Genomic DNA, 27,255 nt, shown 5'->3' on the forward strand with positions numbered 1-27,255 from the left:
TCGGGGGTCATTTGGAATTATGGAGAGATTATGATGCAGCATCATATCTCTGAAGGAAAAGAAACCCAACAGCCACGATTTCCTTGGAAAGCAGAATATGAGACAGTGACCGGATACCATGAACATCAACCAATGTTCATTTTCATTTCATAGTTGGGAGTTTTGGTAATTAACGCAGAGCCACATAATAAGCATTAGCCCAGCTTATTTTTTTAAATATTATTATACCTAAAATGAGCACAAAAATGGGCCACGTAGTATGAAAACAAAATTATTTAATTAATGAATAAGCTTCAGAAATAACCCTGCACCAAGACAATTATTCATTCCGAGGGCTTTTACCAAATCTCTATCGGAATCTTTTGTTTGTACAAAATGTCCAGTTTAGCCACAGGGCATGCTCATCTCTAAATAAAAAAAACCCATGCCGTTATGCCACATAGAATCGCTTTTGTAAAAAAGACCCTTGAAAGCCAAGCTTTGTCAGAATACTGTCTGCAAATACTCAGGCCACAGATGACTTAAAATCTCACACAATGCAAAGCCCCTACAGGTGTGGAAGCGGACTGAAAGAATAATGAAAACAAACAAACAAAAAAGAAAGAAACCCAGAATCTTAACTTTGTTATCACGGCTCACCCCAGAAAAGGGGCTCAGTATAACCCGATGGGGTATAAAACATCTGCACTGCGTGGTAGCAGGGGCATCCGCAATGACAGACACCTACTATGCGCACTTTGCTTTTAGCTGTAGAAAGAGGGAGGTAGAGATATGGAATCTTTTATTCCTATCCCCCCACCCCACCCCCCAAAAAATCTTCAGACGTGTCCATATGATACAAGGGTCTTCAAAGCAGCTCCCAAACTGAGCATAATTTCCTATTTTCCAAAGGGACTATGTCCAAAGCCATTCAGACAACTTGAAGTTCAATCTATTTTTTCCATGGTGCCTCGCTTGTATATCACCATTAATGCAGCAATCTGATTTATCCCATCAGATATACTCACTAAAGATCTCACTAGATACAACGCACAGCACATAACACATAATTTCCTTCCTTGAGGAAGACTTTCAAGCCTTTTAGATTTTGCTGCAACAACTATCTCCTAAAGATGATGACTACGTAGCTAAAATGGCTTCTGTGTCCCTTCCCACCCTGAGTTCCCAGCGGAACATGGCAAAGATTCGTTTGCATGATGCTCCAGGATTTCTCAAGACTAAGTTACTAATTTGATGGGGAGCTATGAACCTATGGAACTTCATTTTCTTTAGCACCCAAAACAACTAAGTAAGCTCTAGTCGAAATCGTATCCCTTCCTTTGGCTGCAGAAACCCTAGACTCACTTAGATATTGGGATAGGAGTCAACCAATTTCAAGCAATTCAAGTTCAACGACATGCCGACGATTTGTTAATAAGAAAACAGCTCAATTAGGAAATCCCTGACCAAAACCAAAAACCCAACAATCTAATTTTTTGAATGTCCACCCAATAACACCGCAAAGATTCCACCTGAATGAGATGAATGTGCGAATTCCTGATTGCTAAAGCATATTTACCCCATATTGGATCCTAGCGCAACTACACGCAATCCTTCTTCTAAGCAGATGAAATAGCATCGAAACATAAATGCACATAATGGATATATTCTAGCGAATACTTTACCGTTAGGCGTCTTGTAACATCTGCAATCGTTGCCTAGAATTAGCAAGTATTCTTGTCCAAGTGACATTTCCAAAAGACCTCCGTGAAAATTAAGACGACTTGCATAACATTCGGATTTAAAAATATACCCAGTCCGGCTAGAGAAGATGCGGTATTTTTGTGCCACCCAAGATAAGACACTAACTTGACCTTAACTTTGTTATGGCGCCCCTAGTATCTGGAGAACGTGAACAGACACTGTCTGGCAGCTCTCGTAAAAACTGACTGGAGAAGAGATTCTGAGTCATTTCATTTATTGCCACTACAGTTCTGCAAGAAAGCTTTTCCTCCCTGCCAAACTTTAATTATTTATGCTCTTTTAGGAAACACAAAAGCACCCAGAGTTTCCTTTCCTTTCCTAGCAAGCTAGCAGGAATGAACACCCTGTCTTAATCAGCTTAACCGAATTAGATTTCGGTCCGAATGTAAAGATGTTTATGTTGGACTGAATAAATTAATGTATGTGTGTATGTGTGTATTGCTACAATGCATGTATGTCTGTGTGATTTGCACGTACATAGACACACACGCACCCAGAAATCTATAGGTAGATGACTAAATATAGGAGTATATAAATAGATGAGAATATATTCGTGTTTACTTATTTAATATATAGATATTTATTTTATACATACATGTATGTGCATATGTATTTAGATACAAATATATATGTATATAGGCACATGGGTATATATAGTATGTATATCTTTGTGTGTGTGTGTATCTATCTATCTATCTATTTAATCACACATTCAACTGAATGTGTGTGTATACACAGTATATCTTTCTATATATGCATATTTGCATGTATGTACATACACACAGAGCGACGGTCGTTGCTTTATATTTAAGGTTGCAGTTTATATGCAAAATATTGTGCCACTGTGTGTGTGTGTGTGCGCTCGCGCGCGCGCTTTGGTTATATATTTTAGATCCTACGTCTCCTATTCTTTCTTTTATTTTCTACTTTCATTTCAAGGCAATAAAGAATATAGATTCACAGTAAGTGAGCATCGTAGAGCAATTAAGCTTAATGAATAATGCATTGTTCTTTCCACATTTTTTCATCCAATATTCCTCTCAAGCTTTAATATTAGAAAATTAAGAAATAAAATGGTTGGGCAGTTTGTAAATATAAGGGAAGGTGGAAAATGCAATATAAACAAGTCAATTTTTTCTAGACAGTATTGGGAAGGACTAGTATGCGGGGGATGGGTGGAATCAGCAATGAAGCTTCAGAAGTTTTGGGTCTTTTCTTCTGGATTTTTTCAATAGAATTTCTTTGTATTATTATTATTATCGAAGAACATACTAGGAAACGAAGAGATTTGTATTTACCAGTTCGCATTAGCTTTAAATAAAAAAATCTTTAAAAATATAATTTCTGGAATTCTCAGAATGCATTGTTTCGCTGGTGGTTTTCAGAAGTGTTCACTTTTGAATAGCGAGATCCTCAGGCGTATTTTTTCCTCCACTGTGTAATGAGGTAATATGATAATTTAGAAGACATAAATACTAATCCCCAGTTTGCTGGCTCTCATTCTTATCATCGAAAATATCTCTGGACCCGTTACCGCTTTCCTCTTCTGTAGCAACCAGCCTCAGGCATTCAGAAACGTTGCTGATTCACTGCATCCCCAAAAAAGCCAGTATTTATATCCAAAATGAGCTGTAAAGACTGTTTCCTTACAACTGCCATAACCCATTTTAAAGCTGATGATTGGATAGGACCAAAGTTCAAATGTGTCTTTTTTTTAATTATATTTTGGCCAACGCTGAAGCTGATTTCAGACAGTCACTAGGCTTGTATTAATAGATAGTTTCTTTGTACTGTTTACTATCATTTTGATCCTTATTCACTCTCCTTGAAGGAAGTACATTTAAGTCTATTTCATATCAGAAAAACCCAGTCTCTGTCATTTTGAATGATTATTATAAAGGAAAGGCAGCCCAAGATTTCGCATGCAGAAAAAGCCTCTGCATTAAAAACTGATTTACGTGAAAAATACATTCAATAGACATTTTAATCAGGACTAAAGATCCCTTGAAATTTTTAAATTATAAAACCCAGTAAATATATGTAATTTTCATTTGATTCGCATCTGGTAGAAAGCTCCGCGTGCTGTTCACAAATCAGTTTCACATTTAAGGTAAAGGGATCACCCGCAAAAACGAAGTAAGAAAAATGGATTTAATTCGATGAAACATTTAAAAAACATCAGATGAGTTGGAAAATGTGTCGAGCTTTTCTCGATGAAGTTAGAGGTGTTTATAACTGGAGATGTTTGCAGTGGACAAAGGCACAGAAGCTTTTGTCTTCAGAAAAAAAAATTATGCGAAATGATCATTTGAACAGCCAGATGAAATAACAGTAATGGAAGTAAATTCCTCCCATGCATTGGAACGTTTTCAATGTTTACCGGTTCTTTGGCACTAGTATTTGTTGTTCAGGTGTGTGATTGAAAAGAAATTGCAGATCGGCCTGTATTAACCGCATCTTTATCACCTACAACAGGGTGCTTTGATTTTTTAATTTTTTTCCCAGTGTAACATTTGGACCAGGCCAAAGTCATCCCGACCAACAAGGCTAAAGGCACGTAGACTGCGCACAGCACGGGCCACCAAATAAACGATTTGCAGCAAACAAATGGCGCGACCTACAAGATTTTTTTAGTTCAATTTCTAGATCATGCAGCTTGAAACAGAGCATAGTTATAGTAACGTTGGCGGCGGGGCCCGGGGGATGTTTAGTTTTTAAAAACTCCTTCTCAGTGACATTTCGCTTCTTTCTTTCAGGAGAGAGAGGAGGGATGGGGAGGGTAAGGGAGCTCAGACAACTGAATTTTGCACTTGGATTCTGGTCAATGAATCAAAACATCTTATCATGGACGTGACTGGGAGAGCATTATTTTTTCAAGGCTGTTCAAAGGCAGTGTATGTGTGTGTGTGGAGGAAAGATACCTCGACACGTTTGCTGACAAAGACAGACCAATATATACGTCGAAATAAAAGTTCCTTTTCTTTTAATGGAGCAGGCAATACGACGAGCAGCATTCTGCGCATCTGAAAACCAGAGCCAAAGGCAGCCCGTTTACATGTATTTCTTTGTGGTATACAAGTAAGAAGCTGCGGCAAAGGGCTCAAAGGCCTGACCATTGATTTTCCCTTTACAGTTTAAAAGTCTAGGTATAAGGGCAGGGCTGCAGGAGACAACTGCAGACTTCAGTCGCACATGAATGTTTGAAGATGCACAAAGGATTTTTTACCCCCAGTACTTCAGGCATCTTCATTCCGTTTGCCGCAGCCTATGACTGCAGAAGAGAGATTTATTCGACCCCTTTTAAAATAAGTAGCAGGAGTTAATGCATCATTTTCAACATGCAAGAAGCAGAAAACCTTTGGGCGCATTATGAAGCCGTGTAGTCATGTTAAGCCATGCACTTGCGCACAAGTCACGTGCCCAGTTAAAATTTATGCCTCTGGGTTCTCGGATCTATGCCATTACGTTAATGGATTATTAAAAATAGGGTTTATTAGTTATACGCTTTTCCATTAAAAAAAAAAAAACAGGTTATTCCCAACCACAAAATAAACAAACAGTGCATGCTTGTACTGTAGGGCAAGTTAATATATGAAGGGACTAGCCAGTATTTAAATATCCAAGATCATTACTAGTCAATGTTTCTTTATTTTTTCTGCAAAATTATGTTTACATACAGTTAGAGAAATGGATCTTAGCTCAGTACCGCTCATCCTCCAAGGAAAGAAAAAAGTAGAAGAAAATCTATTATAAAGGGAAATTAAAGATAAGAGCTGATAATACAGGTCTTAGGGTAGCCTTTTGAGGGGTTTACTTTCTTCGTTTTGGCCAAGAATTCAATATTTGCGAATTTACAAGAGCCCCAAAGGTTTGCTTAGAACTTCTATAATTTGTTTTAATAATAATAATAAAGTTTTCATCGGGAATATACTCTACGCTAGAGTTGCAAAAGACATGTTCATTACAGGAATGGCAAGACATTTGTCTAGTACATAGAAAGCGCCTGCTCACGCATTACTACTCTTTTCTTTTTCATCCTTCGGTTTTGAAACCAAATTTTTACTTGTTGATCGCTTAAATTCAGTCTGTTTGATAGCTCTTTCCTCTTCTGTCGGTTAATAAACTCATTGAGGAGAAACTCGTTTTCCAATTCAGCAATTTGTTGTTTTGTGTAAGGTTTCCGTTTCTTTCTTAATCTCCCCTGGGCGGGACACCAAGGCAAACCTACAACAAACATGTCGATAATTTAATGGATAAATTGTCTGCAATACATAGAGCATGCAATAAACGGCATTACATAAATGTAACTTGCTCAAAGTATGTTTTTGTCAAGTACACTGGACATCACAAGAGCTATCTATCCTGTCAGATAAACTGATTAACTCCGCAAATGGATAAACGTGTAATTAAAATAATTCTAAGGGGCTTTTAGAAAATTATTCTCTAGGTCTCTTCTAGATAAAGTGAGTTATTTAAGGCATACCATCCTGCACTGAAGGTCTCAGACATGACTGGACTGCTGCAGACTGCACTGTCAGGTTCAAGTTGACCGAATTCTTGAAGTCCTCCTTTAAGCTTGAAGGAGAGGAATTCACTTCAAAAAGAGCCGATGAGCCATGCAAACTTCTTTGCAGGCTGGAGTGGTCATACTTCACTGGCTTTAAGTTGGTTGGATGAGTAATACTTGGGTCATTGGCAAAGGAGAGCCTCTGCCTGCATCTTTCCTCTTGTTTGGAGCTTGCTTCGTGGGCGTAGTATTTATTGTTTTCTTCCAGGCACTCTTTGTTGCTGTTGGAATTGATGTTGATTGGAACAGAGCCCGTAAGGTAAGGCTGCGAGGAGCCGCTGAAAGCGTGGTTCTGAGGCTGAGTGGTACACGAACTTGAGCAGGTCCAGGGGATCGAGCTTCTGGGGTAGGAAATGGTGGGCAGAGCCGCCAATTGACTGCCATTAGTCCGCAAATTAGGAAAATAAAAGGAGTCCGGCGATTGCAAATTCAAGAGAGAGCCAACGTAGCCAGATCTGTAGAGACTGCGATCACACATTTCCAACAAAGGCCTTCAGCTGTTCTTACAGCAGGATTTAGTTACAACGGGGAATAAGCGGCAAGCCTAAAACGATTGGACGAAACTTTGCATACAGGTTCTTCAAAGCCGGTAATTTCAGCACCGCCTACACCCACTGAGCCCTCTTGTTCTAAGTATTATAGTAATACTTGAAATATTAAAATCCCTAACTTGCGAGGGGGAGGAGAAAGCTTTGTCCCCACTCCTATAAAAATGAGTGGAGTAGGAGTGGAACGCTGCTTTACAAAAGGGAAAATAAGAGAAAACAAACATTTGTAAAGCTTTAGATAGGGCACTTTACCTAGAATCCGGAGAACTGTGATTTCTCCTTATGCCCACTTGACTCGATCATTATGATTATTACGCTTTATTTCTCACCTACGGTTTCCTCATTTATTGTAAAGGTGTGAAGCTATTTGCTATACCTAAATATGCATATGTACATATATTTTTATTGCAAACATCATTATATACATGCATATATACATGCTTGAAATTAAATTCCTCGTTGATGATCTGCTATTATTGGTATTATTATGATAAAGATCTGATACGACTCTAGTTGTAGATTTATTCCCCTTTCAGATTTTCACATTTTAACTTCCATTATCACCCATGTGGGGGAGAGTGTAATCATTGAAGGTCTGTGTTCTTTACAGGACATTTAGTCATTTACATTTTAAAAATCAAACGTGTTCCACTCTCTCTCCCAACATGTTTCTTATTGAGGATACTTTATTTTTAACACTGCAAAATAATACAAAAAAGTCCAAAGAATATATTTATATCAAGTGTAATAAATTTTAGAACACGCGCCCAAAGTACAGGTTTTATTGATTGATTTCTTTTCATTTTCGCAAATCAGGCTTATTAATAAGGACTGGCGAGGGAAGAAGCTAAGAATTAATTCGGAAACTGCGAGAAAACACATTTAATCGGAGGTGCAATAAGCCACGGCAATAATTAAAGTGGTCGCCGCGAGTTTTAAATTGTCTGACTGATATGACATAATTTCCATAGAATTTATTTTTCCGCCACTAGGAGGTCAGCTCTTGGCACCTGGAGTTTTTCGGGTCAAACATGGTTTCAAGAATTTCCCCCCGGTTTTTCGCATCACAACTGCATTAAGAATGACATTAGTGAGCGTCCACACTTCATATCGCATGGCTGTGGCAAAGGGTGAACGCATGAGCTGTGGAGATTTGGGGAGCCGTTGTTTCCTTTTGAGGAGTCCCTTCTGAATTCCGCCAGGCCCTGTGTATAGCAGCCACGACCGAAATATTTCCTGAAAAATGCCGCTAATGGCGCAAGAGGCTGGAAGCTATTTGCTAAAACATACGGAAATATGGGGAAAGGGGGGTGATATGGGGCAAGTTGTCAGAGGAAAAAGCTTCAGATGGTCATGGATATTTTTGAGATCACTCTTCATCCGTCAGCAGTCTTCAGAGCAGGTTTTCGGAATATAAAGTCGACTTCTAAATAATATTTTCGGCGTCCGTCCATTTAATACATTTCACACAGTATATACATACACGCTGTTCCATAAACGGAATGTCCCCACAACGGAATTAACTCAGCTTCAAACAGAAACATAAAGCACTGACTTCATCGCGTTACATTAGCTCGATTAAAATATCAAACATGGTTAACACTAAAGGTTAATTTTCCATGTTATTGTCTTGTTAATTATAGTTTTAATCTTGGCTTTATTTCTATGAGGAGATCAGAGGCACTGGCAGTCTTGACATTTTCCTAATGAAAGTCGTCTTTCTGTTTAATGGGAATTTTGAGTAAATTATACAGTAATTTCATTGCCCTGGAAGAAAATCTTTAAATGATTACTCTCCAGATTATCCCCCTAGACCACACAAGACCACACAAGCAGTGCTGGAGGATATTACTGACCACTGCCCTTAATTTTTATTGTTTGAGTTATGTCTACCAATTGAGTCTCTCTTATTAACTTATTTGTTTTCGTTTCCCAATATGCTGGAAAATAGTTGGGAAAAATGTAGTTTTCTTCTGCACTAGCGTTTAATAAAGAAAGCTATAATTGCGTCTAGCCTCTCAGAAGAAAGGAATGGGCATTTTGTGTTCAAAAGAGTATATTTTTCCCCAATAAAAAAACAAGAATAGATGTGAGCTCTGTTACCGGAAAGAAAGGTGACACTTCAAACTAGTTTTTATGGTGTTAGAGAAACCAGGGCTTTTCAATTAACCTTAAACTAATCTATAATTGTAAATTAATAATAAAATAAATATGGAAAGAAAAATCTTAGCAACAAAAGCATACAGCAGAGATATTTGTAGCTGCAGAAAATAATGGTTATGTTTAAGTCTGCCCAAACATGACAAAATATCATGTAATGTAATCCTTGTTGGAAGTTTTTGCCCGTGGTGGGGTGAATATAGCAGTGACTAGAAGTCTAGTTGGAGAGAATAATATCTTCAGCTGTAAACACACGCCTCATTTGTTCAATCATATTCTTTAATAAAACGTGCATATCCCTCTCTTCTTATTTGGACAAGAAATGTAATGGTTCACTTCACTATAGGGCTAGATCGAGACCTTTACTCTTAAGCGCTTTTGGGTAAGTGTTGGATCAAAAGTAATGTGACTATTAGACCTGATTACACCTCCAACCCCTTTGATTTTATAGGCATAGTCTTTCCATTTGAATATGAACGTTGCGCCGTGTAAATTAATGGTATTGAGTTGTCATTTGTACTGTGGAAATGCAGCACCTGGAACGGGAGTGAAGTGTTTTCCCAGCCTATGCCAGAGATTGTCCAGGAGATGGCAGGAGTGTCCTATACATCCGCGCTCACTCCACTGCACAGCTATAGGAGTCAAGATCAATGGTAAATACAGGGCAGCCAAGTCGCCACGGCATATTTCAATTCAATGTATTAATGTATTCGTTAATTGTGTGAAATAAAACTATACATATATTATATAATAAATATATTGTCATCATCAGAATTCTGCTAATATATATAATCAATGTACTCATGAATAGTGTGAAATAGAACTTTCTCTCTTTCACACTTTGATTTCTTACAATTAGTGAGTACATTAATTATAGATAGTAGCATAATCATTATGGTTACGCTACGTTTCATTAGTCTAAAATAAATTACTATGCATAAACTATGGGGCCATAAGGTCTCTTAGTTAGGTGGTGGCAGTGATATGAAATGTACACTGCGCATACAATGGCTGGGTATATTATAATTCATCTGATATTCCAAACAACTGTACAGATCCCAATAGCCTGTGATGTAGACGTTGCCTCTAGCACTACCGCAGCTGTCCATACTTTCTGCCGAAGCATTCTTTAATTTCTTCCATATCACTTCCGTGCTCTTTGTATGTGTATCTACAGATAGTATCATTTTAAAATAATGTTTCGAAATGCAGATGATGAGGCAAAAAGGAAGCCCTCGCCTTTCTGACTATAGTTGCATTTTTCTTTCTCTTTCTGCACGTTAGGTTCCATGGGACACAAATTAAAAGGAAACTCCTCACGTGTGATTGAGTTAGTAGCGCGTTCAGATTTCATTCTCATGTATAATTTGCATGTAAAGTGGAGTTGTAATCTTGGCTAAATCTGCATCTCAGTATTCTGATACAAACTGAGAGTAAAGGTTAACCTTACATCAAAACATAATATAATACGAGAGAGTTCTGGGCAAAAAGAAAACTAAATGTTAGCAATAACAATCTAACCAATGAGTATTTCTTAGTTTAAAAGTATTTAAAAAATAGGATGAAAAGGTTCTAACAGATAGACGGACTTTAAAATATATAGAGAAAAGGGATTTTTAAAGTTCTAAACAAAGGCAGTTTTGATTATCAGAGAAGGGTCAACACTTTTTTGGACATTTACTCTACCTCCTATGTACTTCAGGTTAGAGATTTTATGTTCCCCCAAAGTCTCTTATTTTCCCAGGGAAAGAAAATCCAATTTGGAACCTAGCTTTCCAGCGGAGGGAGATTTTTTTTCCGAGTTAAAAAGGAAGGTGGGGGCGAGGGTGGGAATAAGTGTAAGGGTAACGTGTGAGCCTAACACTTCGCTGAACAGGTCATTTTGTTAAATGAATGGTCTGACAAAAAGTCTGGGACGCATTCTGAACTCCACACTCTGCCAAACGAGCTGCATCAGGGAGCCTTGTTGGTGTATGAATGCAGATTCGGGCCCAAGGACACAACAAATATTCTGAAATGCCACGTGAAGCCAACACGTATGGAACATTTAAAACACCGCAAGGCTGCTCAAAGAAGCTGCATTTGTTGCGCAGACGAAATATCACAGTGGAGCTGAAGTTGCTGGAAAACCACAATTATGTTTCGTATAGCAAACTGTAGGCAGAAAGCATCTTTTACTCATTATACAAAGATCTGGTATAGCAAGAGCCGCGTCTTTGGGTTGTATTCTCGACTTTTTAATGCAGCCTGTCGTTAGATATCTGACTTGCTTTTTTAAAAAAAATCAATCAAGCCATAAAAGTAGCCTTTCCATAATGCAGCCTACAAAACGCCATGCTGTAAAAATAAATGCGATTTTCTTCAACTGTGTTTCTATTGAAAGGAAATCGTTTTTATTGAAGACGTTTTAAGGAGCTCTTGACAAACTTATTCACGGCTTTGAAGTTGAGAACCTATTTCCAACACAATTCCAAGTAAAAGCAGACCTTAAAACAAGAACGGAAACAATATCGTTTGATGGAAAGAGACTTAGTGTATGTCTTACCACCATACGTTAAGTATCAACGTGTTTAGAGCAATAGGCTATTATAATAAATAATAATAGTTCGGAACACAACATAGTTTAATAATTACACGAAACATAAATGGAGACATTTTCTCTTTTCTCTCCTAGCAGTAAACTGACTTGTATGATCAAAATCACTGCATGGGTACCATAACACGCACACTAAAATTCAAACAAAACTAAAACACAACCGCCAGCCTCTCTGATCTAAATAAATTACGGCATCTTTCGAAAGTCATCATTTATTGCTTCTTTCATTAACACCCGTGTATTTTTGTAACTGAAAGGTATCAGCAAGATTCACTTCTGTAACAAGAAGTTTTCAAACCACATGATAGGGTGAAGGTGGAGAGTCTTGTGCTTGTTCAGACAAACAGGATAATAGGGCATCCAATACATTATAGAAAAATACACATACGTTTATACACACCTTTATACAGCATGTCCTCTATATGCAATATGATTAAACACTGGAATTCAATTTAACTGTGTGTTCCTAGTATGCAGCTAACTAGCTAGCTATAAACTCATAAAACTTATCTGTTTCGGACTATCTTTACTAATGAAGAGCAAATTATAACCCTATAAAACTGTATTGTTTGAAGTAATTGTGTGTGATGCATTCGAATAAATGCATCTGCACAGAATATTTTGTTATTCTTTAAATTAGGGAGTATGAAATCATTAATCTGCAAATGACTACAAAGTAACCCCCCCCCCAATATGTGGAATACAGACAGTCATGGAAACAGCGGAAGTTAAATATGTTTTTCTAGTTCCAATCTGGCTCCAAATAACATTATTTTCTGAAAAAATAATAATCACCTCCCAACTACATAAAAGTAGCTATTTTCACATTAACAACCACTCACTTTATATGCTGGTGGGCTCACTTTATTTTAGACTGAGAACAGTGTTGTAATTATTTCTTAATCCCCAATTACATTACATTAATTGTTTTTTTTTAAAGAATTCTGCATCGTTATGAAATTTATGATACCAAATCACAACTGACAGTCGTGGCAACCGGCCGTTCAGAGACAATTTTACAGAAAAAAACAGATAAGTATTTAAGAAAATTATAATTGTAACTGATCAACATACTTAAAGTCGTTTATACTGGCCTAGAGGGAGGAACAGAAGATATTAAAATACACTAAAAAGAAGAAAGAAACAGAACTACAAAGTCAAGTTTTGGCAGCATTCTCCACGGATCAGAGAAAAATGCTGACATTAATTAAAAGCAAATCACAAAATCTCGCCGCCGTAGGAAGGGGGGAAAATATTAAATATATTTTCAAGTCTTTCCAAAAGTCTTTAGCTGATCGTAAATTGTATTTATATTTCCGTCACTGTCCACAACCAATAGATCAAGATACATTGTCCTTCAGCTTTGAGACTATTTTCTTATCCTTCACCCTTCTATTCTGAAACCAAATGGTAACTTGTCTCTCAGACAGGTTTGTGGCTGCGGATATCCTTCGCCTCTTGTCCTTGTTAATGAACTTGTTAATGGCATATTCATTCTCGAGTTCTTTAAGTTGCAGTTTTGTATATGGCACTCGCTTCTTTCTTCCACGTCTGTAGACACACATATCTGGCTGGTTTAGTGCAACGTCCCCTATTGTAAAAGACATTATGCGAAAAATTAGAATTTTATTACAGGCGTTTAAATCTTAACTGATACTTGCTGGGCACTGGTTTTCATGGGAAAATAAATAACGTTAGGTTGTTTACAGCTTATTATTATTTACACATCCACATTATTTACACGCTATTAAAGCACGAAAATCTTGATGGTCTGTCATCGCTTTCCAAACCTGCATGGTAGCGAGCCTGCAAAGTTTCGCAGTGGGGGGTTTTTGCTGGGGGGTTGAGTTTAGTTATATGTATGTAAAGTACACGGAGAACTTTGCTTACTGTGTGTTTCCCTGTGTCTGTCTGCAAGTGGTTTTGTGCATGTGCACACTCACCGCATGCAGTTTCTTAACTACTCTGGGGTGAGTCTTAAGTGCTAACCTGAATAACAGATAATCCCAAGCATTCGAGACATCAATTTGCACATCTTCCCAAAATATCAAAGGCAAAAGTGAATAAAATCCAATCATCAGAACAAATTAAAACTAGCCATAAGGCTAGGACAGCTGGGCATGCTAAGTTCCAGGGCTCTGGGATCTACCACACAGGGTGGAAACACAGAATGTGATATTAACAAACATTTTCCCCTACCCCGGGTGGCTGTGTGCGCAGAGTAACCAGGTCGCCAGGCCGGCTAGTGTAACACAGGGTGGAAATTAAACTCAGACCAAAGCTCTCCCTCGCGTACCTGGAAAGGACGATTTCCAAAAATGTGAGCTCTGGGCCTGGTCTTTAGCACAGTAAACCTGACTGTTCCAGCCATTAGCCAGAGTCCAAGACTGATAGCCCTCCATTGAGATGTATGTTTCGTGCCTCGGCTCCCCAGAGCCGAACGTGGAGACCATGTCTATGTACCCAGGAACGTGCTGGTAAGGGTTGGTATAGCCCTGGTAAAAGGACACTTCCTTGGCCCGGGAGGAGACTTCATTGGCGGGGACGCTTGTGCTGGCCAAACTGGAGACGTCCATATACTTTTCCACAGGAAAGCCGCCAATGGAGGCATGGGGGGAAGACTTCAGGGCGTTCTGCTGAATCCCGACCCCGTGGGACATCCGACAGCTGTAATATCCATTGCCAAAGTGATAGCCGTAGCCCAGCGCCGGGGTGGCCGGCGGAGCGGCGGAGCCCGGGCACTCTTTGGAGGGCGGATCGGAGCGGGCCGCGGAACCCGAGCGCTCCGGGCCCCCAGCGTACGCGAACCCTGGGGCGGCCGCCGAGCGGCCCGAGTGAGCCGCCCCGAACACGGGCGAAGAGAGAAAATTGCGGCACTGGCCGGAGGCGCCGCCGCCCCCGTCTCCTCTTAATCCTTCCATCTCGCGGCTTTGCTCATGGCCTTGCACATCCCTGGCTGCGGCTCGGTCCCGGGCTAGGCATGGTGCACATTGTTATTGCCTCCAACAGGTTAGATCATTGTGGTACGTTTATAAAAACTAACTTCAGGTTGGGAGGGGGAAAGGGGATGGGGGCGGCCTGCTCCAGATTAGTTTGCTTGAGTCCGGGGGCGCCCCATAGGCTGCCGAGGAGCATGTGATCCTCCAGGCGCATGAACTAGTTCTGAGCTCTCAGCCCCTGCCCGGGACCCGCGAGTCCCCTTGCCTCACTTATTCATATTTTACAGTGCTGTTCCACGGGAGTTTACTCCGAAACGCGCTGATTACGCTGATGGGAGAGGGGTTTTATGGCCCCCTTTTCTGCCGCACCAGCGGTGCTTTATCTCCCAGCTCGCTTCCATCTCTTCAAAAGGCTTAAAATAAAGAAAGGAAGAAAACAAACAAGCGCTCCAACTTTTTGACCGTATTGGTTAACCCTTTAATTATTCAGCACAAAGCAAGACCAAACGGATCCCAGAGAAGGAAGTAGATCTAATGCGCAGGAAGGGACGGAAGGGAAATGTATTGTCATTGTCCAGAATATCTCGGTGTTTACTGCAGTTCTTCACACTTGAGATTATGTCTCTTACTTCATTATGGTTATTTAAATTATGGCTCAAAGTCACGGAAAGTTGCTAATTACTAGCAGCCAAATTGTTTTAATTAATGATCCTACTCCGATATTTGAACGGTTACTGCTAAATGCACATAATGGGATGTATTTAAATAACCATTTAGTTTAGAATTAAACGTTCCTTTCCTAAATAGATGTATTGACATTTTTGAGTTATTAATGACTGCTACACGGAAGTTTGCAGTATCTTTCTACTATCTTATTAAGAAATATAAGACTTCGCATGGTTTTGTTATTATTATCATTTGGATACTAGATATATATACGCAATTTACTATGTGCTCTAATAGGGTATATAAATGACAGTGCTGTTTACGTTATTTCTGAAAAGTATAGTACATAAACATATATAGATATATGCGTGTGTGTAAGATCACAGACACACAAACACGCATACATAAATGGCAGATCTTATATCATTGCTGATAGCCATTAAAATCCACTGTCTGTGTATTGCACAAGATAGCCATTAAAATCCACTGTCTGTGTACTGCACAAGATGTTAAACCTGGGATTCATTACATGTGGCTTTTTTCTTGAAGTGTCAGTTAATCTAGTGGTAAAACTGACAAGTTAAAATGCCGTGTTTGCTTATTATTATTATGGTTCTAGGATTAACTTTCCAAGACTGCCGCAAATCTTTATATTGTCTAATCGACACGAGTGCTGTGTCGATTTTGAACTTGCTGTAATGCAAAGATCCTAAAATGTAGCACGTTCTATAAACATATTTCAGTCTTATTGGATTGGCTCCTTTCAGCGTCCTTGCTCTGGGTTTACTTGTTGCAAACACTTAACACGCAAACTTGGACGTAAAATGCAACAAGTTACTACAGGGAAGCTTCTCCAAAGTAAAAGGAAGAGGGGTTTTTAAAATTAAAATGATAATAGATATGTTTTGAATGCTTAAAACATACACACACACACAAAACAACACAGTGGAAGATTCAAAGAAAGGGACAGGTTATGGAAAGCGAAATTCATATATGACATGATTTTGTTTTGAAATGCAATTTGCATTGATAATAACAACCAAGGATCACAAGCCCGTTGGGGTATTTTATATATAAAAAACTATGATCTCTCTTTAGTAACACTGGCTTAAGTGAGTTGAATGAGAAAGCGAACCGCTTCGCAGTACTAGCAGGTCTTTTAGCTTTGTAGCAAGTCTAATAATATTTGGCAGTTTCTGGAAGTGGGGTGAGGAATGACAAACTGGTGCCAATAATCACAATAACAACCGCCTGGCAAACACAAGTTCGTGTTCATTAGCTCCAACCACTTAATTACTCTTAATCTTTCATAATCAGGTAAGAAGTCAAATAAATAAACCAGACGGGGCAACGTATTTCGCTCAATTATAAGCCGACTCAGTATTTGTTCCCAGGATATAAAATGGTACCTAATTAGGAAAGTGGTTCCTAAGGATACAAGTAAAGACTCATTCCTTTATTTAACTGAATTCAGCTTTCCCATGGATTCTTCACTAAAATATAGAATATTCTGAGGTATTTAAGATCGAAAATGTGTATTGCATTGGCCATGTGCAATTTTCTGTTTTTATCTCGTACTGTAGTTCTTCTAGCCAATACGTATATTGTAATTATCTTTCCTGTCATAAAAATATAAAAAAGTGATTAATAAAAATAAAAGAAACTTAAAGTATGAAGTTTCTTGTCTGTTTAGCCCTATTACATCAAAGCAAATTAATTTATTATGTCTTAGCGCGAAATAACACCAAATACGACTTTCGCTTCAATGAGTGTTTCTATGATTCCATGCCCAGTGAGACTATGTCTCTGAACCGTGGTTTGGGATCAATAATTTGAAACTCAGTAATATGTCATTTTGTGAGGTGTGTAAAAACATAGCATTGCCTTACTCTCATGCTTTGCACGAACAGGATATTATGAATGTGAATAAAAATAATGAGTTCAAAAGTCAAAGTCTCTTTATAATGTCTGAAAATACACACCCAGTTTACATGTGTTAAGATTTGTTGCTTTAACTATGTGGTACACTTAGGTGTAGAACAAGAATCTAGACTAATTAATTCTTGCTTCTGTGTAATATTATACTTTTGATAATAAAGTATTCTAAAACGATTCCTTATCTACTTCATTTATTGTGAAAAAGTATGTTAGAAGGCAGTGGCAACTGACAACTTTGAAACTTGTTAGTAGATCGTAATAATGGATGTTTTCATTTGCTCCAGAATGTTACAGAATAATTTTCCTTCCCGGTAAGTGTGTGCATAGTTGACATCATATCTGTATTAAATTTTCCATTTAGAAATAATACGGGCACCAGTATAATACATTAGCTAGATATCTGCAAGCACATCATGCAAGAAAGTTACTGAGCTCGTCCAATAAAGAACTATGCGGCATTTTATGATTTTGAAAATATCTCATGTCCTCAAAAATCTTCGGAAAAAATCTACTAGAGTTAGTAATCAAATCTTTGTCCTAATTAAACGTACGGATTGAGCAATTGCTGTGCTACTCTCTTTCACCTCTCTTTTCCGTCTGCCCAGCAAACACACCCTCATCCTTCCGCCACCTCCTTCTTTTACCTCTTTACCAGGCTGTCATGTGATCTGGCTTTGGTAACGTTGTCCTCTTCTTAGCTATATTTTAAATCTATTTCTTCATTTCGATTGCCCTTCTGAAGTCACGGTCTATTGCTATGGTTTGCTGCAGAAAACAAAACCATACCTAACAAACCAAGGAACTTTGCACGTTTGGTTCAGCCTGAATAGCTCATTTACAAAATAAGGAGATCAGAAATATTTCAACATCTACCTTCTCCAATCCTCGCTAGATTTCTTTGTTTAATTTTAACCAGTTTATGTTTTTAGTGACTAAGGGGACAAACATTGTTTATTTTCTGTGTTTCTTTTTCTTCCAACTCAACAAAAAGACCTAGTAGAAATTGAAACACTTGCAACAAAGAAAAGGCTTAATTGCCGTGTAAGGATATATGTTAAAATATGTTTTCCAAATCTGTCTTATGGATGCACAGAACTTTATTTAGGAAGTCAATTGACTTTGATATTTGAAAGATACATGTTCATAGACTCATAGTAATGTAAGCCTGTAAAGGACCTTGAGAGGTCACCGAGTCCAGTCCCTGAGCTTTAGAACATTGAAAAATATCACTCTGCACAGTGGCCTCTACAAAATCCAAGAAGACTTTTAAGCAAACGTGAGTGTTTAACATGTTTCCACCCCACCCCCCAGAAACGGGTATAAAACCTTTCATAAGTCCCAGCCAATATTTAGAATCATAACTCGTGCTGGCGTTGCATACAAGTCGCTGCAGGGAACGGTTCGGTTTAAACCGAAATAACTTTTACATCACATAAAATGTTATCAGCTGAACTTAGCATCATACGTCCCATTCGTGAAGCTAACACAAAAAGACACAATGTTATTAACTTTGTAATATATGGTGCTCAAAGCTTTCTTTGAGTTGTAATCAAGTTGTATATTTACCATGGCAGTGAAATATTTTAAAAAGCACAAGTAATTAGACAACTATGCTAGAGTCCTCCTAAATAATAATTCTAGCTTTGTCCACCTCTCATTAGGAAGTAGAATAAATATAAGTATGTGTATATATGTAGGTGTATGTAGGATATTTGTACTTTAATTATATCTTTATATAGAGGAGAAGAATATGGGCTCATAGAAAGCACGGATGTCTCCAGTAAAACTCCAGGCAGCTGCTGTACCCAGCAGCAAGTCTTCAGCAACAATATTAAATGGCTCCCAGTTTTTGCAGAGTTTGAGGTGTAAGCAGAGAGAGACATTCTCTCAAGTTGCATCATTCAGCATTTCCCATGATTATATCGTACGATGTAGGATCCCAGCTGTGTCACTAGATGGCTCTACACGTTTTTCTGTGGAGGCTCAGAGTGCAGATTAATAATGTAAGTTTGAACTGTATTGTTTCCTTGAATTATAGAATTGGACTTTCTAGCTTGCAAGAGTGAAATACCTGCTTTAGTATCTTTATCTATATATACTACAAAAGAGGGAAGAGGGTTCCTACAGAAAGTGAACCTGTTGTCTTAGCACAAACTTTCAGGTATAATTGCCTTAGTGCAATAAATCTCAGCTTGTATTTTTCCTTCGTAAAACAAGCCTTCCTATAATTCGCTATAGAACTATAAGTAAATAAAGCAAACATAGGCGCTAGTTTCATTTTGTGAGTAATCAAGTCAAGGGCAAAGCGACATTGTGTAATAACGATAGATCTCATCAGACTATTTCACCTACACATGAAAATTCTCTTTTTTCACCACTTTTCATAACAATTGGGCAAAGCTCATGGATCACTATCTACTTGAGCCTGCGTCCTCCTATAGATGCCTGGGTGAAATCAACTGCAACACCGGGCCTTTAGTTACTTGAGGGACAATATAGACATATGCAACCAGAAGTTTTTTGCCAGCTCCCACCTGAAATAGTGCATCTATACCTTGTATGTTACCTGTAATAATAATAATGTTTTACAATTTACCTCTGAACACCCAAAGTTAAGAAAAAAAAAACAAATATTTTAGCCAGTGTTCCCAAGAACACCTTAAAACTAGTTAAAAACTGGTTGAGATTTCAGTCGATCTAATATGAATTTCTCTTTCAGTGAAGATTTAACAGACGATCAAAATATTATTTGATATCATAAGTAACAACTCTCAAGATAAAATAAAATCCTTTGGCTGTAGGCCTAGGCAGCTATTTATAGCTTATAAGAACAACTGAGTAAACAGAGGGTAGCAAAAACTCATCTATTTTCATCGGTCTATATCACTTCCTTTACATTTGCTTGCTGATATAACCCTTTAAATATGTGTTGAAAGTTTTCTAGACTGCACTCATTATTAAAAGAAAAACTAAAAACTTTTATAAAAATATATCAATCTAGTTTTCTAAGAATATAAATATCAAACAATTAGTTTGTAGTGGATATCCATTCTTGAGAGGAATGATTAATTGTATTGTGCTGATTGTTTATGTTACTTAATATTTATTTAAGAGAGGATTATTACCGTCTTTATGGCATGTAATTTGCCCACCATGCGAATGTAGCTACATTTTGAAACACATTATTCATAAACTGAAGTATTAGTATTATTTAAAAGGTGCACAATGTAACAAAACATTAATTAAGGTAATGCACAGTCGACCTTGTGTATAACATATTTTTCACATTGGGAGTTTTGTTGTAGCCTATTTCACCTGCAATATATCATAAAACAGTTATTTTCTTTTTAGTGGTGCAGTAACATTTTTGGAATATAAAGCTCTATTGGATTTGGTAGTGTTCAGATGTGTGTTGGAGATGTGGTGTCTAGCTGTGGTTTTCAAAAAAGGGGGGGAAAGATACTAACCCAGTTAAAGTATTTAAGAAAACAGACGGGGGCGCCAAACGACAGCAATAAAGCAACCCACAGTCTTCCGTTTCCCCTCCTATAACTAGTAACGCACTAATCAATCTGGACGAAATCGGCTTTCAGCTCTATATTTAGGAGGGGTATTTTGCATAATAATTATTTCAACTGGTAAAACATAAGTTTGTATTTAACAGGGACCAGTACCTTTTCCGATGGAAAGTTTGGTTACAGTCTGGATTACCCATCTATAGTCAATAATAGAGAAGTTTTTGAATTAAAGTTAGGCAGTGTTTACAGTACCTACAAACAGAGCCCAATATGTACATCGTCACTCTCCTGTTCAGAATTGTTTAATCTCAGGGAACTGCTATCCTTATAACATTTTAATAACAGGATAGCCTATGGAGACTGTCAGACAACTGTATCTTTTCAGTAAATATCGGTGTAGGAAATTGTGCTCTCTCCTGATAAAACAGAAGATACCGCTTTGTCACCACTTATATTGGGGTAAGAAAGGCAACTATATCACCATCTCTTACGGGTTTAAAATTATTTATGGAGAAATATAGTTTCAGAAAGTGTACGCTTGGATTGTGTTGGCAATATATAGGGCTTTGACGTTTACATTCCTTCTATTAAAATATAGGTTTTTCGTGTTTAAATTACGCACACTGCTCAAAGCTCCCTGCGGTTAGTGAAAGTTGATATTTACTTCTGTCTGGTTTGGGGCTGTAAAACATAGACACCAAACTGCAGCTAAATTCACATTTCAAAGAGCTGACATAAAACTCCCATTAATAGAATGCTGGATTTTATAAACAATGCGTAGAATGGTTTCCTAAATATTTCATGGAATGTTTAGGGAGACTTTTAATACGTTCTTAAAAAGCCGACAAGAATCCCGTTTTCGACGTACGAATCATAGGCAAGAGCATAGGAATTTAGGAGATGTGACTTTAACATTACAAGGAAGAGCTTCTCTTGGCAAAAAAAAAAAAAAAATCCTATGTAATCACAGGAAACGTTGGAATATTTCTATACCTGATCAAACTCAGAAACTCAGGATCTAAAACTTTACTATGTGGGTAGAAAAAAAATCTCTCAGAAACTAGAGATTGGATAGCTATTGAAGAGTACTCCAGAGATGCTAATGACAAAGGATTTATCTTCGTTTAAATGGTTGCCATCAGCTTCATTATTACTATCAAAGTTATCACTGAGGAGAGATTTTCCGATAGTCACGTCTACTAAGCTTGCTAGTCCGTGTCCTTTACAGCACAATACATTTTACTCCGGATCAACCCGGAAAACAACGGATAGCTCAGCTAACTAAGCCACAGGTAACCTTGGAGAAAGAATGATGATGAGGAGCATGTCTTTACTACTATTTGATGCCTTTGAAATACTAAAATCAAGTCATTATACCTATATATTTGTAAAAATGCTTCGCTTTTCGTGGGGAGGGTGTAAAAAGAAACCTGTCTAGAGAATGAAATGACAGTGCTGCAATACGGTGCTTTAAATCATGAATGTATTTAACGTTATTTGGACATTTTTTGCCATCAAATTGCACAACAGAGAATATTTTCCCAAGAGGGGAAAAAAATCGTAGACTAGCTCCGACAATAAACAAGATTATAGAAAGTAAAAAGGGCACCATATTTAAGGATGCAACGAGAAAAATATACTAACCCCCCCCCCAGGATTACAATAAATCCATGTGCAGGCTGCTGTGGTAGATGCACTTAAACTGTTATGTACCAGCAGCAATAGTTTTTAAAAGTCTCAGTATAAGGTTTGTGTGTATGGGGATGGTTGGGGTGAGTGCTAGTAAAATTCTTAAATAAAAGTACGAGTGCATTCTTAACTGAAAAAGAAAAGTAAATAAAATACAGTGGAAGGGTAGTCTCAGTCCGCAGGTCCTCTTCCAACATTTCCTTTAGTTGCGATCTAAAATCCGCTCTTAGATACATAAAGCATTATCTATTATTTAGCATGTAGTTCTGTCCGAGGACAAATGAGAAAGAAGCTGCATCATTAGGACCTAAAAGGCAACAAAACAAAAATCAGAGCATAATGATGCACCTAAATGAAGGGGGAAATGTTGCACAGCTCATTTTATTAATCAGACTGTCAATTTCACCCCAGAGGCCAAACCCCAGAGCAATTCAAGCAAGATCTGATCACGCTAAGGACAAGAGCTTTACTCTTCACTTCTTGTCTTTCTTTCTTTCTACCTGGATATATTTGTCTGCTCAGAAGCCGCCTTCATTATCCACTGACAGAAGCTTGTGTTTATTTGCTTATAAACCTGTTACAATAAATGATTATTCGAACAGCGTCATTCCTACCTTAATGACGAGCACTACTTTTTGATGAATGACATTTCGGGCTAGAAAGGATGTATGGGTCATTTTGACCAGTCATTCCCTCGCTTTGGCATCCCACAATTTTTACGCCTCCCTCAAAAAGGGATAATAATATTTAGAGACACTTGCCGGGCTGCATGTGAATTAGCCCCTGCTGCAGCTCATCATTAGTACAGGACCAACCCTGCAACTTTGACATTTTTGATAAAGCTGAGATGATGGACAGAATCAGGAAGGAGATGATACTGATGGAAAGAGGGCTGCACAGCCCTACAGCTGGCAAAAGGCTCTCGAATTTGTCAGACTCAGCTGGAAATGCAGTGCTGGAGGCCCTTGAAAATTCTCAACACACTGGTCGCCTCAGCCCTAGACTAACTTCCGCCTCTCTGCACAGCACTATAGGGGACATCCCGGCCAAAGGCAAATTTGAAATAGACACTTTATTCAATCTTCAACACCAGAACAGCGAAAGCAACGTCTCCTCAGAAATTGCTCCGCCGGAAAGCAGGAAGAAAATTAGCCATTATTCAGAAGTTGCTCAGGAGGCAGATATGAACAGTGATGTGGAGGTGGGCTGCTCAGCACTTCGCTCCCCAACTAGCCTGAGTTCCTCCCAGCTGAAGGAAAACAATAACAAAGGTAAATATTATTTTATCCTCTCAAGCTCAACGGTACTGTTCTTTGATTAAACTTGTTAGCCTATGGAAACAGTGCTCTCTATATAGTGAAGCCACTGCTAAAATCGCACACAATTATTATTAATGTGTTATCACGATACACCAGATACACTAAGCAGTGTTTATATAGCAAAGTGTCTCTATATATTCATGGAAATCGCTCTCTTTCTCCCATATCTATAACGATATATGTGTATTTATATAGTTTTTCTCGTTCTGTAGAGCTGTCAGTATTTCTCCATCTATACAAATATACATACATGAAGTAAATTGAGTATATAGATACGTAGAAACTATCTACGTATCTATGTATCTATGTATATGTGTGTATTTGTCTTTCTTTGTACGTATAAAATGTGTCATTGTGTATTCACACTAATAATAATTGGCCATTGTTCACTTTCAATCTCTGATAACGCTGACTATTAAAATCCCTCCATCGTACCAGGTTTGAAATAAATTTGGTGAATTATTTGCATTGGGGAGTGTAATAAGAGAATAATCAATGGATTTCTTTGGGGCAACAGTAGATGCATTTTGTCAAATGTGTCAAAAGAAAAGCAATCTACACCATAATGCAAGACATATCTTTGTTTATGGCTGCACTTATTTTGTGCCTCTCAAACGAAAATAAGAAACGTTCATGTAGCTCTTAAACCTGATTCATAGATTAGAGTTATCAGATCATCGCAGTCTGAGAGCGGTACCACATCTCTAAAATTGTGCTCTGCATATGCACTCTGACTTGGCTAATTTGCTGCAGAAGCTAGAATTCTATAATTACTAAAATGCCTAATTTACTTAGAATAATTTCGTTATGAAGTGATTTAAAAAAACTTTATTGATTCTATTAACAGCAGCAATTTGTAACAATGACAGCTAGCATTAATTATCAGAGTTCACAGCCAGACTGGTAACGTTACCTCCTGCTTTATTTAATACACACAAACACATCTAGAGGAACAATCTTTATTTCACAATTTGCTTGCTTGTTTGCCAGGCTATTCAGAAAGCAACTCAGCTCCTACTACCACCACCTCGTCCTCAGGTTCGAGTTTAACCAGCCTGCACAGCAGCAACGCACTGGGCAGCTCCGGCTCTGGGGCTGACCAGGTGAGAAGGTACCGCACCGCCTTCACCAGGGAGCAGATAGCCAGGCTAGAGAAGGAGTTCTACCGGGAGAACTATGTGTCTCGGCCCAGGAGGTGCGAACTGGCCGCAGCGCTCAACCTCCCTGAGACCACCATCAAGGTATCTCAGCTGAAGCGCTACAAACGCGGGGCTAGTACACTCGATGTGGATTTTGGTGCTTTTGTGCTGTCTGGGAGCTTAAAATATGAGATCGAGCCCAATTCCCGGCTAAATAGATGCTTCTTACAGACAGGAAAATGCAGTGGCTTGTGCCCTCCTCCTTTATGGCAAAAGAATAAATCCAATGATAACATAACAATAGAACATAAAAATAAATAGTGTTGCGTAATTCCCACCTGGTTTCTTAGCTATTTTTATCTGTGACTTTTGGTTAAAGAACATCCGGTCTTGTCTTTCCTGTTGGGTTTGTTTGTTTCTCTGAGTTGAAACTTTTTTTTATTTGCCTTTTAATTTTCCTTGTCAATTTGTATTGCACTTGCACGTTAAAAAGGAAACAAACAATGATATTTTTAAAAAATGAAGCAGAGGAATTGGACCGTCAGTATAATAAAATTATATTTCTCCCATTTCGGACAAAATCACTTGAAAGACAAATGCTGTATTATTTAAAATGGATTTAGAGTCTGACTGACACAAAGCATTTCAGTGATTTATTCGGGTGAAATCTCTTTTCGTTGGATTATTTTAAATAATTTGGTTAATTATAAGACATTAAAAAGAGGCAGTGGGGAACTAAAAAGCTTGAGACAAGAAAACAAGCTGCTCCGTTACAGAGGGCGAATCTTAGACGCTCTCCTTCATGCTTCAGAAAGATCTGTATTTTTGGCATGTTCATTTCCTGCATGTAGCTTTAGAAAATAATAGAAAGCAAGGATGCTAAAGCGGAAGGCAGATGCAAATGCCCATTGTTACAGGGCAGAAGCAAGGCTGCAGTGTTTGCAACTCGGAATGCCGTTTGTATGGCTGCTTTTAAAAACAAAACGTAACAATATTTTGCCGTGTGCAAACACCGTGCAATTAACAAAAAGCAAACAGAAAAGCTTCCCAATAAAAGCAGCGGGGTTCCTTCAAAGGAGCCACTTTCATTTTCAATTCCTGACAGCCTTAACCGTCTCTGATGTCAGCGGGTTTTGTGCGTGCGCGAATTTGGAGGAAGGTTTTTAGGTGGTAAACCAGGAGGATAATTAATAAATAAATCACAGCCAGGCTAAGCAGCGGGGGCGGGGGCGGAGAGGGGAGTGTGCCCGGCACAGCCGGGCCCTGCTCGGGAGGTACTGCTGCCTTTGGCGGGAGCTGGGTGGGGGTTTGGTTTGTGTCCGGAGCCGCTGCTGCGCTGCTGTCTAAGGCCGGCCTGTGTGTTGTGTCTCCCCACCCCCAGGTGTGGTTCCAGAACAGACGGATGAAGGACAAGCGGCAGCGCCTGGCCATGTCCTGGCCCCATCCGGCTGACCCCAGCTTCTACACCTACATGATGACTCACGCGGCGGCCACGGGGAGCCTGCCCTACCCCTTCCACTCGCACGTGCCGCTGCACTACTATCCCCACGTGGGGGTGACGGCGGCCGCGGCGGCTGCGGCCGCCTCCGGAGCGGCCGCCGCCTCGCCCTTCGCCACCTCCATCCGGCCGCTGGACACCTTCCGCGCCCTCTCGCACCCCTACTCCCGCCCGGAGCTGCTCTGCGGCTTCCGCCACCCGGGCCTCTACCAGGCCCCCGCCGCCGCGGCCGGGCTCAACAGCAGCGCGGCGGTGGCGGCGGCGGCCGCGGCGGCCGCGGCTTCTTCGGCGCCCCCCGCCGGCTCCACGGCCTGCTCCTGCCTCAGCTGTCACAGCAGCCAGACGGCGGCGGCGGCCGCGGCGCTGGGCTCGCGCGGCTCCGGCTCGGATTTCCCCTGCACGGCGGCCTCGCAGCGGGCGGAGAGCGGCTTCCTGCCCTACTCGGCGGCCGTGCTGAGCAAAACCGCGGGCGCCTCCCCGGACCAGCGGGAGGAGGCGCCGCTCACCAGATAACTACCCCGCCCGCAGCCGGGGGCGACCCCTTTGTAAGGGGCAGGGGAGGGGGGACCACAGCCGGGCTCTGGAAAAGTTCCTTCTATTTTTGTATCGTTCACCCACCCCCCCTTTGGAGGAGACACGAGCCGGGGGAGGGGGCTGGGACCCGAACTGACATCCCCCTGCACTCCTCCCGCAGCCCCCGGGGCCCAGCGCCAGGCGCGGGATGCCTGCAGGCCCCAGGGGCGGGGTTTGCTGGACAGCGCAGCGCAGGGGCCAAGGGCTGCCCTGGGCGCCCTACCCCCCCCCCCGGGAGAATTGCACGGGTGTCACTGGGTGCAAAGCTTCTGTTCTCCTTGCTGGGCCCAACCCCCGCCGCCCTCAGTCGGTCCTGAGCCAAACCTCACCCCCTGTGCAAGGGGAATTTGGCCTAGGGACTG

General features: G+C 39.7%; 3 protein-coding genes across 3 annotated transcripts; 1 reads left to right on the plus strand and 2 right to left on the minus strand.

Annotated features, from left to right (window-relative positions):
- Positions 1-5,377: 5,377 nt before the first annotated feature.
- Positions 5,378-6,788, minus strand: HOXD12 (homeobox D12). The gene is made up of 2 exons (XM_054044477.1): positions 6,227-6,788; positions 5,378-5,967 (listed from the first exon to the last, which is right to left on the minus strand). Exons 1-2 carry the CDS (start codon positions 6,786-6,788, stop codon positions 5,729-5,731), a joined length of 801 nt encoding a protein of 266 aa, XP_053900452.1. The 3' UTR covers positions 5,378-5,728.
- Positions 6,789-11,458: 4,670 nt separating this feature from the next.
- Positions 11,459-14,611, minus strand: HOXD13 (homeobox D13). Its single transcript, XM_054044319.1, has 2 exons — positions 13,911-14,611; positions 11,459-13,205 (listed from the first exon to the last, which is right to left on the minus strand). Exons 1-2 carry the CDS (start codon positions 14,533-14,535, stop codon positions 12,955-12,957), a joined length of 876 nt encoding a protein of 291 aa, XP_053900294.1. The 5' UTR covers positions 14,536-14,611; the 3' UTR covers positions 11,459-12,954.
- An 8,600-nt stretch (positions 14,612-23,211) lies between these two features.
- On the plus strand, positions 23,212-26,833 carry EVX2 (even-skipped homeobox 2). Its single transcript, XM_054043284.1, has 3 exons — positions 23,212-23,635; positions 24,674-24,924; positions 26,204-26,833. Exons 1-3 carry the CDS (start codon positions 23,212-23,214, stop codon positions 26,831-26,833), a joined length of 1,305 nt encoding a protein of 434 aa, XP_053899259.1.
- Positions 26,834-27,255: the final 422 nt, after the last annotated feature.

Source organism: Malaclemys terrapin, chromosome 11, assembly GCF_027887155.1.
Source record: "Malaclemys terrapin pileata isolate rMalTer1 chromosome 11, rMalTer1.hap1, whole genome shotgun sequence".
NCBI lineage: Eukaryota > Metazoa > Chordata > Testudines > Emydidae > Malaclemys > Malaclemys terrapin.

Coding starts and splice junctions, on each gene's coding strand:
- HOXD13 (XM_054044319.1), bottom strand. CDS start 14,535: ATGGAAGGATTAAGAGGAGACGGGGGCGGCGGCGCCTCCGGCCAGTGC. Junction 13,206..13,910: donor TTGGAAATCGTCCTTTCCAG/GTACGCGAGGGA, acceptor CTTTTACAATAG/GGGACGTTGCACTAAACCAG.
- HOXD12 (XM_054044477.1), bottom strand. CDS start 6,788: ATGTGTGATCGCAGTCTCTACAGATCTGGCTACGTTGGCTCTCTCTTG. Junction 5,968..6,226: donor GAGACCTTCAGTGCAGGATG/GTATGCCTTAAA, acceptor TGTTTGTTGTAG/GTTTGCCTTGGTGTCCCGCC.
- EVX2 (XM_054043284.1), top strand. CDS start 23,212: ATGATGGACAGAATCAGGAAGGAGATGATACTGATGGAAAGAGGGCTG. Junction 23,636..24,673: donor GAAGGAAAACAATAACAAAG/GTAAATATTATT, acceptor CTTGTTTGCCAG/GCTATTCAGAAAGCAACTCA. Junction 24,925..26,203: donor TCCCTGAGACCACCATCAAG/GTATCTCAGCTG, acceptor CCCCACCCCCAG/GTGTGGTTCCAGAACAGACG.